This window comes from Erpetoichthys calabaricus, chromosome 9, assembly GCF_900747795.2.
Source record: "Erpetoichthys calabaricus chromosome 9, fErpCal1.3, whole genome shotgun sequence".
NCBI lineage: Eukaryota > Metazoa > Chordata > Cladistia > Polypteriformes > Polypteridae > Erpetoichthys > Erpetoichthys calabaricus.
This window is the reverse complement of record NC_041402.2, coordinates 110,355,332-110,368,596: the sequence shown is the minus strand read 5'-3', so window position 1 is coordinate 110,368,596 and position 13,265 is coordinate 110,355,332. Positions and strand designations below refer to the sequence as shown.

The following is a 13,265-nucleotide window of genomic DNA, read 5'->3' as shown; positions in this document are numbered from 1 at the left end:
TAAAGAGGTTATGTAAACATATATATATATATATATATATATATATATATATACATAAACATATATACATATCTACATATACACATATCTACATATACATATACAGTAATCCCTCGCTATATCGCGCTTCGCCTTTCGCAGCTTCACTCCATCGCGGATTTTATATGTAAGCATATTTAAATATATATCGTGGATTTTTTGCTGGTTCGCGGATTTCTGCGGACAATGGGTCTTTTAATTTCTGGTACATGCTTCCTCAGTTGGTTTGCCCAGTTGATTTCATACAAGGGACGCTATTGGCAGATGGCTGAGAAGCTACCCAACTTACTTTTCTCTCTCTCTCTCTCTTTTGTGCTGACTTTATCTGATCCTGACGTAGGGGGATTGAGCAGGGGGGCTGTTCTCACACCATAGACTATATGGACACTCGTCTTAAAATGCTGAAAGATTATCTTCACATTGCTACCTTCTGTGCAGCTGCTTCCTGAAGCGACATGCTGCACGGTGCTTCGCATACTTAAAAGCACGAAGGGCACGTATTGATTTTTGATTGTTTGTTTTTCTCTGTCTCTCTCTCTCTTTCTCTGCTCCTGACGGAGGGGGTGTGAGCTGCCGCATTCAACAGCTTTGTGGCGCGGTGCTTCGCATACTTAAAAGCCAAATAGCCCGATTGATTTGTTTGCTTTCCTATCTCTTTCTGACAGGCTTTGCTCCTGACGCGCACTCCTTTGAAGAGGAAGATATGTTTGCATTCTTTTAATTGTGAGACGGAACTGTCATCTCTGTCTTGTCATGGAGCACAGTTTAAACTTTTGAAAAAGAGACAAATGTTTGTTTGCAGTGTTTCAATAACGTTCCTGTCTCTCTACAACCTCCTGTGTTTCTGCGCAAATCTGTGACCCAAGCATGACAATATAAAAATAACCATATAAACGTATGGTTTCTACTTCGCGAATTTTCTTATTTCGTGGGTGGCTCTGGAACGCAACCCCCGCGATGGAGGAGGGATTACTGTATATACATATACACATCCACATATACATATATATATACATATACAAATTTACATATCTACATATATATATATATATATATACATATAAATATAGACATACATACATTCACACACATATACATATACATTATACAGTGGAACCTCTAGATACGAGTTTAATTCGTTCCAGCACTGAGCTTGTATAGCGAATTTCTCGTATCTAGAACAAACTTCCCCATTGAAAATAATGGAAATCCAGTTAATCCATTCCGCACCCCAAATATATTAACATAAAAATCAATTTTCCTAACAAATAACACTAATAAATTATATATACTGTAGTCCTGCGGTGGGTTGGCACCCTGCCCGGGATTGTTTCCTGCCTTGTGCCCTGTGTTGGCTGGGATTGGCTCCAGCAGACCCCCGTGACCCTATGTTCGGATTCAGCGGGTTGGAAAATGGATGGATGGATATACTGTAGTCTACCTTTAATAAATAACACTGGTAAATAATATAACTGATTATTAAAAGAATCAAAACAGGTGTCCAAAGTGCAGTAGAGCATTCAATAAATCTTTAAATAAATAATCCTTAAAACAGTTGTGAAGTGGAGGTTTAAAATACACAAGAATAACAATCCTTTAACACGAGGTTAAAACGTCAAAAGGATGCAGTCTTTAAAAAACAGATGACAATCCCCGGTGCTTCTTCTCTGTTAGCGTCTCACCTGCGGGCTCTGCAACAGGCGAGACACTCAATGCAGCTGACCTTCTCTACACCGTCCTGCTTCAGCTGTTTGGCTCGCCTGTTCAGCTCACTGTTCAGCTACACGCGAGCATGCACTCGCTTGCTCTCCCACACCGACTTCCTTCCTACGCCCGCCCGCCCGCCTGCCTGCCGCAACCTCCGTTCTCTCTCCTCTCTTTTCTTTTACTTCTTCTCCCCCTTAACCGGCTCGCGCTTCTCTATATATGCGGGGAGGACATGGCAGCTGCAGCCCATCAGCCACAGGAACAATCATGGATGTGGGCAGTTTCCCACCTGTGCACTTCAGTGAGAAACGCAGACACCGCAGATCGCGGCTCGCAACAGCTACCACGCCCCCTCGCTAAGCCGCGAGCTATACCCACAGCCTGGCTCGTGGCTCGTTACGCGAGCCAATGCTCATATTTAGATCTGAATTTTTCGCTCATACTTTCCTCGTATTTTGAATTTCTCGTATACAGAGGTGATCGTATCTCGAGGTTCCACTGTATATATATATATCTATCTATCTATCTATCTATACACACGTAACATGATTGTCAATGTAATTGTGTTGTCATTGTTATGAGTGTTGCTGTCATATATATATACATATACACATATATTATATATATATATATATATATATATATATATATATATATATATATATATGTATATGTATATATATATGACAGCAACACTCATAACAATGACAACACGATTACATTGACAATCATGTTACGTTATTTTTAAAATGTTTCCTTTACTTTTTCATAACCTCTTTAACACACTACTTCTCCGCTGCGAAGCGCGGGTATTTTGCTAGTATATATATATATATATATATACACACACACACATACACATATATTATATATATATATACACATATATATGTATACACACACACATATATATATTATATATATATATATATATATATATATATATATACATACATATACATACATATACACACATACATGCAGTTTCAATAACATAGAAATCAATATAAACAACATTAACATCATTATCATATGAGAATATGAAGTAATATATAAGAAGCACATTTCATATAAATATAAATTATTAAACAGTAAAATCTTCTGTAATTTGCTACCGTGGCTATTCGTTTGTCTGTCCAGGATTTTAAATCACCTGTAGCTCGCAAACCGTTTCACCTATTGTCTTGAAATCTGGTACACATATAGTACGTCACGTCTACTATCCGCTTTATGGGTGATGATTGTGTTATTGCTGCTAAGGGTGGCCCAACCAGTTATTAGGTTCAGGGGGCAATTACTTTTTCACACAGGGCCATGTAGGTTTGGATTTTTTTTCTCCCTAAATAATAAAAACCATCATTTAAAAACTGCATTTTGTGTTTACTTGTGTTATATTTGACTAATGGTTAAATGTGTTTGATGATCAGAAACATTTTGTGTGACAAACATGCAAAAGAATAAGAAATCAGGAAGGGGGCAAATAGTTTTTCACACCACTGTATATATATATATATATATATATATATATATATATACTTATCTACATATATATATATATATATATATATATATATATATATATATATACATATATACTTATCTACATATATAATATATATACACACACATAAACATATATATACATACACATATATATACATATCTACATATACACATATCTACATAAACATATATATACATATACACATCCACATATATATACCCTAAGTTCTTGTCTATAAGCCGTGGCTTATCTAAGGAAAAAAGTTGTGAAAATGAAAAAATAGAATATCGGCTTATACATAAATCCGGCTTATACAGTAGTCCCTCCTCCACTGTATAATGTATATGTATATGTGTGTGAATGTATGTATGTCTATATTTATATGTATATATATATATATATATATATATATATATATGTAGATATGTAAATTTGTATATGTATATATATATGTATATGTGGATGTGTATATGTATATACAGTAATCCCTCCTCCATCGCGGGGGTTGCGTTCCAGATAAACCCGCGAAATAAGAAAATCCGCAAAGTAGAAACCATATGTTTATATGGTTATTTTTAGATTGTCATGCTTGGGTCACAGATTTGCGCAGAAACACAGGAGGTTGTAGTTAGACAGGAACGTTATTCAAACACTGCAAACAAACATTTGTCTCTTTTTCAAAAGTTTAAACTGTGCTCCATGACAAGACAGAGATGACACATCTGTCTCACAATTAAAAGAATGCAAACATATCTTCCTCTTCAAAGGTGTGTGTGTCAGGAGCACAGAATGTCACATAGATAGAGAAAACAATCTTTAGCAAACAAATCAATGGTGCTGTTTGGGTTTTAGGTATGCGAAGCACCGCGGCACAAAGCTGTTGAAGGCGGCAGCTCACACCCCCTCCGTCAGGAGCAGAGAGAGAGAGAGACAGAGAGACAGAGACTGAGTTTGTTTTTCAGTCAAAAATCAATACGTGCCCTTCGAGCTTTTAAGTATGCGAAGCACTGAGCAGCATGTCTTTTCAGGAATCAGCTTTACAAAAGATAGCAACGTGAAGATAATCTTTCAGCATTTTTAGACAAGCGTCCCTATCGTCTAGGTGTGCGAACAGCCCCCCTGCTCAATCCCCATACGTCAGGATCACAGATAGTCAGCGCAAGAGAGAGAGAAAAGTAAGCAATCTAGCTTCTCAGCCATCTGCCAATAGCGTCCCTTGTATGAAATCAACTGGGCAAACCAACTGACGAAGCATGTACCAGAAATTAAAAGACCCATTGTCCGCAGAAATCCGCGAACCAGCAAAAAATCCATGATATATATTTAAATATGCTTACATATAAAATCACAATTTAAATGGCCGCTACGCGCGCGTGTTGACTCGGCGACGCCCAGAGCAGAAAGAACGCGCTCCGGCCGCGCCATGCGGGGAGTGAGAGAGACGCCAATATCTCACACTCTCTCCCCCCTTAAAGAAATTAAATGGGTGCGAGTGAGACCACTGACCTCCCTCTCTTCTATTAGTTATAGGTTATAGTACGTTCGGCTTATCCATGAGTCCGGCTTATCTATGATAAGATTTTATTTTAAAAATTCGTATGGTTTTTGGTCTCCAGCTTATACACGAGTCCGGCTTATAGACAAGAACCTAGGGTACATATGTCAACATATATATATATATATATATATATATATATATATATATATATACACACATACATACACACACACATATACATATATATATATATATACACACACATATATATATATATACACACATACATATATACACACACAGACACACATATATACAGTATATTTATATATCTACATATATATACACATATATATATATATATATCTACATATATATACACATATATATATATATCTACATATATATACACATATATATATATCTACATATATATATATATTCATATCTACATATCTACATATATACATATCTACATATATTACATATATTATATATATACGTATATCTACATATATATATCAAAATACCCGTGCTTCGCAGTGGCGAAGTACTGCTTTAAAATTTTTATTAAGAAGAAAAGTAAACCTTTCTAAACCGAGGGAAAATGTATCAATAATTATTTGTTAAAGATCTCTTTGTATGGCACGTTGTCAGTTCGCCCCTCTGCTTGTAATATGACCAAGCTGTGTGGTAGCTTACTGTTGAGCATGCAACGTACAGTTGGCCATGTGAAAAGCAGTCCTGCCTCAAATCAATGCCAACCTTTTGTAGGGTCTGTCCCTGAGACTTATTAATTGTCATTGCGAAGCAGAGCCTTAGCGGAAATTGTAGGCGTTTGAATTGAAATGGGAGATCAGAGAGTATAACGGGGATGCGAGGAATAAAAACTCTCTCCCCTGAGCCACCGCCAGTAAAAATAGTTGCCTCAATGAGGTTGTTTTGCAGACACGTGACCTGAAGTCTCGTGCCATCACAAAGTTTCAGTGGCTGTACGCAAATCCACAAATCGGTTTCATATTCTGTTCGTACCTTATCAATTGTGTTATTTGTTTTTTGAACAGGTCTGATTCATCGAAGTGATCACTCATGCTGCGTTCAGTCACTTCACGTGATCCGCTCTCTTGTGTGATGTTGCGATGTCCACGGGTTTATTAAATGTTAGCTAAGACCCGGCAGTTAAAAGTGTCTTCTCATTAAACTTGTATCTCACGAATATGGCATTGCAAACGGCAGCGGGTCAGTTCACGTGCTTACGTGGGAGGCGTGATGACGCGATATATTTTGATATATATCAAAATACCCGCGCTTCGCAGCAGCGAAGTACTGCTTTAATATTTTTATTAAGAAGAAAAGTAAACCTTTTTAAACTGAGGGAAAATGAATCAATAATTATTTGTTAAGGATCTCTTTGTATATCACGGTGTCAGTTCGCCCCTCTGGTTGTAATATGACCAAGCTGTGTGCTGAGCTTACTCTTGAGCATGCAACGTACAGTTTGCTATGTGAAAATCAGTCTTGCCTCAAATCAATGCCAACCTTTTGTAGGGTCTGTCCCTGAGACTTATTAACACTAGAATTACCAGAGCCTACGAAAAAACTCGTATATCTGGCCCACCTTAAATCGCTTCTTAAATCCGTTCACACCTCTCCGCACACCACACCACACCTCTTACTTAGAGAGTCAGATGGGGGAGGGGTGATGTTAGAGCGGGTGAGCTCATTCAGTACTACAGGAACAACGCACGTTGATCTTTTTTCTTCTTTCAGTACATGTGCCTTCCCTGTTTATTTATATATCTCTGCCTGTCTGTCTCCCTATTACGCAGTGCTCGTCTGTCTGTGTGTTATGGATCTTAAAAATAACAGTTATAAGGACAGTTGTTCCTGTTAATTGCAGTCTCAATTGTTAAAAAAATATTTTAAAAGGAGCATCCCACATGAAAATATAACAATCTCATTAACTGACAGTGCATACCAATTTATAAATTTTATGTCCGTTTGAGGTTAAAAAGAAAAAAAAAAAAAAGCAACATTTTATCCCTAGCGGGGAATCGAACTCAGGTCTGAGAGACGGCAGAGCTGTTGTGCTCTAAGATGCAAATCTTAATGCGCTACGCCACAGAGGCTGTTGTATTGTTCTTGAAGCTTTTGTGAAAGTGTTTATTTGATCTTTGAAACTCGGGCTTTATACATTCTATAGTTTATGCCTACTACATTTTGTAACATTTATTACTAAAATATGACAAAGTTTCTGTTTTAACAATGTGTTTACACAGATTACTTTAGAATAAAGATCTCTTATTTCCACTGTAAAACTCCACTTCACTCCCACATAATCAATCAAGGCGTGAGCTGGGAAAACTTCGCTCACGTTCTAAGTCGGTGGGGGGATGGAATAGCCGGCTGCTGGCAGCTTGTCTTTTATCAGCACATTTAGAGGACAAAGGATGCTGGCGGAGAGGTGTGAACGGATTTAAGAAGCGATTTAAGGTGGGCCGGATATACGAGTTTTTTCGTAGGCTCTGGTAATTCTAGTGTTAATTGTCATTGCGAAGCAGAGCCTTAGTGGAAATTGGAGGTGTTTGAATTGAAATGGGAGATCAGAGGGTATAACGGGGATGCAAGGAATAAAAACTCTCTCCCCTGAGCCACCGCCAGTAAAAATAGTTGCCTCAATGACGTTCTTTTGCAGACACGTGACCTGAAGTCTCGTGCCGTCACAAAGTTTCAGTGGCTGTACGCAAAACCACAATCGGTTTCATATTGTTTTCGTACCTTATCAATTGTGTAATGTGTTTTTTGAACAGGTTTGATTCATCGAAGTGATCACTCCTGCTGCATTCAGTCACTTCACGTGAGCCGCTGTCTTGTGTGATGTTGCGATGTCCACGGGTTTATTTAATGACCCGGCAGTTAAAAGTTTCTCGCTACAGCAATTTTAACTCTATTACAAAGTGATCCAAACTGTCGTTTATACCTCGTGTCTTCTCATTAAACTTGTATCTCACGAATATGGCATTGCAAACGGCAGCGGGTCAGTTCACGTGCTTACGTGGGAGGCGTGATGATGCAATATATTTTGATATATATCAAAATACCCGCGCTTCGCAGCAGCGAAGTACTGCTTTAAAAATTTTATTAAGAAGAAAAGTAAACCTTTTTAAACTGAGGAAAATGAACCGGTTGTAATATGACCAAGCTGTGTGCCGAGTTTACTCTTGAGCATGAAATCTAACGTGGTTTGTGCCCTTCAGAATGAAAACAGTTTGCATTTACCTCTTTAATAAAAGGCGAGCTTTTAAGCCTGAGAAATCACCCCGTAAATGCACATGTTTAATTGCACATGTGTTAATATGTATACTTACGCAGTATTAAAAGACACTCAACAATTAACGTTATTTACCTTTGTTCCCGCGTTTGATAAAAGGCGAGCTTTTAAGCCTGAGAAATCACCCCGTAAATGCACACGTTTAATTGCACATGTGTTAATATGTATGCTTACACAGTATCAAAAGACACTCAAAAATTAACGTCATTTACCTTCGTTCCCACGTTTGACTCGTAACTAAAAACAAGGAAGAGATTTACAGCACGTGACTCCACCTCCTCCATTAGGGTATATGGACAAAAAACAGGTTCCAGTTATGACCATTACACATAGAATTTCGAAATGAAACCTGCCTAATTTTTGTAAGTAAGCTGTAAGGAATGAGCCTGCCAAATTTCAGCCTTCTACCTACACGGGAAGTTGGAGAATTAGTGATGAGTCAGTCAGTGAGGGCTTTGCCTTTTATTAGTAAAGATAATAGGGGGCTTTGCCCCCTGCTCGTTTCGCTCGCCAACCCCTGTGTTTGGTTTTCCGGATACACACTAAGATTTTTTTTTTCTTTGAATTGTTGCTATTTCATTAGTTTCACTTTTATTTCAGAACTTCTGTAAAAACAATATTTGTAATCTTGCTAGTCCCAATATGCTGAATCTTTTTAATGAGGTCAGGATAGGTTTCTCTGTTTGGAATTTCAGCACAGACAAAACGATCTACATCATCAGCAGCTAATAATTTTTTTTTTTTACAAAGTAAAAAAGTAGAGTTCTGCATTGGACTCCTGTCTGTAAAGTCGTGCTATTTTCCTCTCACCGTTCCAAAAGTACATGGGGTTACCAAGGTGATACCCCAGCTTTTGTCTAGGTTTTTGTACAAGGGCTAGACAGAACGTTTTTATACTCCTGGGGTAAATGTAGCTTTTTAAATAAGCAGACAGATAAATATATATACATGAACAAAGTAACCAATAAATGCATGTGCGGTAAACTCCGTTTTTGAAATTCTCAAGATTCTTTATTTGTCACATGCATAGTTATACAGGACAACACGCAGTGAAATGCATCCTGATCCGCTTATCAAAAACTGTGCAAAGTTAGAAGAACATCAGTTAAATTAACAAAAAGTCATAGATTGAAAGATAACAGTATAGTAGAACATAATAAATAAGTACAATTATGTGAATAAAGTAGAATTAAGTGTTAAGGTGCAATAGTGTAGTAATTATTGTGCAAAACCAAAGTTAGACTGGTGCATAGATAATGAGGCAGTTTGTTTGTTTGTGCTACTGCGATCTTTACTTTCTTTTTTTATATTTTCTAATTCTCCTACTTTCATATCCTTTAACTTTCTCCACATGTGTATAGCGCCGTTTTTTTTGTGCCTTTCTAATTTCACTGGTTTTATAGTCTCTAACCTGCTCTGCATGTGTTTAGAGCCAACGTTTGTAAACGTCTTTATGAAATTCTACTTTGTCATTTTACTCATTGTCTTTTAATTCTGAGCCGTACAGTACAATACATAGAACAGAATAAATCCTCAATACAGTATAAAAATAAAAATTCTAGAAGTTCGGAGAAGAATTTCACATTAGATGATATCACATAATATGATTTGGATTTGTTTTAAGTCCAGGAGACCTCATTCATTAAGCTGTCTCCCCTGTTTTGCCATTCCACATCTGAAATAGCGTTAATCCAATGAAAGGACCCCTCATTCCCACGTCACCATTCATCAGGGATGACTTTACCTTAGGCAGGCAATCTATAATTTAAAGAGATTGTTATTTTCTTGTGAATTGTTACATATGCATTTTTTTCACTTTTACTTTAAAAACTTTTGTAAAAACAATACTTGTTTCTTTATTTCCTGACCTGCGCGAAGTTACATCTCTATCTTCCCAGACGTGTAATACTGCTCGTGTTGTGGCTGAACGTACGCTAAGGATATGCCTTTGGATCATTTGCTGTCTTTTTGCTGCTTGCTAGCTGCCTCTTCTGCCTGTCGCATGTCATTGTTTTAAGAGCTGGGAACACATGATGCTTGCCTGCCAAAAGCAATCCAACAACTGCTAGCTTAGAGGTCTGTTGACTTGTTTTAAATGATGGCTCACTGCCTGGTCTCGCGTGATGCTGTAAAAGCAATACTTGTCTTTTATTTCTGGCCACAGGCGTGGTTGAATTCTTTCTTGCAGGATGTATAACGCTGCTTGCGTTCAGTTGGGGTAGCTGCTGTCGCAGCTTTCTCCACCATGTGTATAGCGTCGTTTTTTGAGCCTTTCTAATTTCACTGGTTTCATAGTCTCTAACCTGCTCTGCATGTGTTTAGCGTCAACGTTTGTAAACGTCTTTATGAAGTTCTACTTTCTTTTACTCATTGTCTTTTAATTCTGAGCTGGATTGGACGTGCTTTTTTTTCTATTCCACTTGTTCCGGGCTGATCATCACGTTCCTTATTTTCTAAATTTGCACCTAGATTATTGTTTTATTTTTTTAGCATTTTTTTTCTCTCCATCGCTTTTGGGTCTCTTTTTTCCACGCTTTTCTTTCTTCTTCGTTTAATCGACGACGTTTCATTTCTACCCTATTCATTTCATTTCTAACCTATTCATTTCTACCGTATTGACCTTATACACTTTATATGCACTGACAGCCCTGGAGCTGTGTGTGCTGCATGACTGCATTTACACTACTGATTTGTTTTTTTTGATATTGCTTGTAAGTAGGGTGTGTCTTGCAAGACTCGCATTCTATGTTCCCATGAGACGCACCGTGCAGGTCTCTTTCGTCTCGCGGGTCTTTAAATTATCTTCCGAGAAGCTCACGTATCGTAGACTATAAGGACAGGGGAAAGGATTTCTTTTTATAATAGAGAGATATACATACACACTTACATAAATTCACCCGTATCAGGTTTTCAAATGTGTCCACGTATTCTTTTTGAAGAATTCATTTTAATGTAACTGCTGTGATTTGCTGTACTAATACCCATCATAATTTTTAACACATCGACCATGTCATGTCTTAATCTCCATTTGAAAAACATTTTGAAAAGATTCATCTACTTCAGTCTCTCATCATAGCTTATATCCCTCAGTCACTGAATCAGCCTTTTTATGTAACATGGAGACCAAAACTGTACACAGTACTCCAGGTGGGCCTGACAGCCCAAGCCTGCAAACTATAAAAGTCCTCCTCAACAGTTTAGCTGATTCGACATTATGTGCCCTTCCACACTGCATGGTATGATGGTATGCAAACTTAACCAGCTTTTTCTATATATTATTATCTAAATTATTTTTGTAAATTAAGAAATCTGAGGCCGAAGCACTGATCTGTAAGGAACACCACTTTTAACATCACCCAATACAGAAAAACATTCTCTCACCTTAACACTTTCCTTTCTGTTTTTGAGCCAATTCTGTACTCATCTATGCACAACCAACCGAATTTCCAATTTTATGTTTGATCAAAAATTTTCAAATCGTACCTTATGAAAAGGCTTCTGAAAATCAAGAAAAATAATTCCATATGCACCTCTCTTATATTATGGTTCATTTTCATTTCTGCATCGAATTATATGCATACTAGTGAAATACTATGTTTTAAAAAAAAAAAAATAGAACCCAGATTTAAAACTGTGACTCACTAAAACTGTTCAACTTCCATTAATCCTATTATGTAGTTTCCCACGATGCACTATACTCAGCTTCACAGAGGCTCTTTTTTAGCTGAACAATATTGTTTATTTTCTTTGGCTTTACTTTTGTTTCCGCACTGTTTTTCTTTTAGCAAGTTTGTTTCATAATCTTAATTTCTATCCTTATTTTGAAAATGTATTAATGCAGATTTTGGGTGTATAAATACATATTTTCTTTCAGTTTCATCTTTATTTTACAAGAACAGCATATTGCCAGTTAAAACAGTTTTAAAATGATTGAATGATAATTGTGTGTTTATTATAAATCCTGACAATATTAACTGCACCAAATGAGAAAAAAAATATTCCAAGACTAAATATCTGTCTAATTGCAGAACTGGTCAGCATAAACTTTATAATATTAATGTTTTTTAATTACATATGAAAAACTATGTTAATACTATGAACATTATAACTGTCTCATAATATAATATAATAATAATTAGTATTCTAAATTAGTATAAACATGAATAATTTGTGAAACAAGTGAAAATTACAGGAAAACTCCATCATAAACTATTAGCAGTAATCTGTGTGGTTTGTATATGATTCGTAAGATTATTAGCAACCTTATCAATTAAGTGTGAACTACCCCAAACAAGAAAAGTTAGGAAGCTGCCAGTTTAAAAAAAAAATTTTTCATTGCATTTGTAAAAAATGAAAAATGTTATGCTTAGACAATGCTTTCACAAGCATAGAAACTTAAAAGGTATCTTCAAACTTTTTAATTTAAAACCTACCTCTTTGGCTTGAAGGCTGCATTATAGTGAAGATCACTTTTCTTAAGCAGAATAACTTTTGCTGAGGTGAGGTGCCGTGATTAAGACAACGTAACTCACGTATAGCACGAGGTATATTAATACTGTAAAGAAGAAAAAATAAGACAAAAACTGAATTTTAAAATGTGTACATTTGGCACCAACTACTGCTATACTTGATTCAATAAAATGTCTTACTGATTTCTATTTGTGAAAGTTTATAAATGCTATCGTTGTTTCCACTTTATTCTAGATCAAAAATCTTTTCTGTTTGCCCTTATACCATAATGAACCAAAAAATATACATGTTTAATGATACATATGGTCACTATGCTAATCAAAAGTAATACAAATGTCTTCTACTCTCGTATTAAGTAACTTTTAAATTAAGTTACTGTATGCAATCTGTTGCATATACCCACCCATAAATGACATAATCAATAAAAGTTACTTCCACAGAGCAACACGTTAGACAAAAAAAAAAAAAATTAACAGTAATGCCACAATTTACTGTCAAATCTATGTTAAGTGAGGAAAGCTAAAAAATTTTTACCTCTTAAACTTTAAGTTAGGTAGTTGTAAACATGATGTAATGCTCAGAAATTAAAATGTGCAAAAGAGAAATTAAATGGGTTAAAGGCTATACAAAGCAAATTTATTTTCTGAAACAGTTTTGTTAATGTTCTTTTGCTGTTGTGTATTTGTATTATCCAGCATTATTATAATTGTAAGCTG

At 36.3% G+C, this 13,265-nt stretch overlaps 1 protein-coding gene across 1 annotated transcript in view; it reads right to left on the bottom strand.

The window, feature by feature from the left end:
* The window catches only part of ankrd27 (ankyrin repeat domain 27 (VPS9 domain)), a 494,306-nt gene that overhangs the window by 379,171 nt on the left and 101,870 nt on the right, over positions 1-13,265 (bottom strand). The window contains exon 6 of the mRNA XM_051932226.1: positions 12,513-12,634. Within this exon, the coding sequence (XP_051788186.1) occupies positions 12,513-12,634 (122 nt within the window). The remainder of the gene's footprint in view (positions 1-12,512; positions 12,635-13,265) is intronic.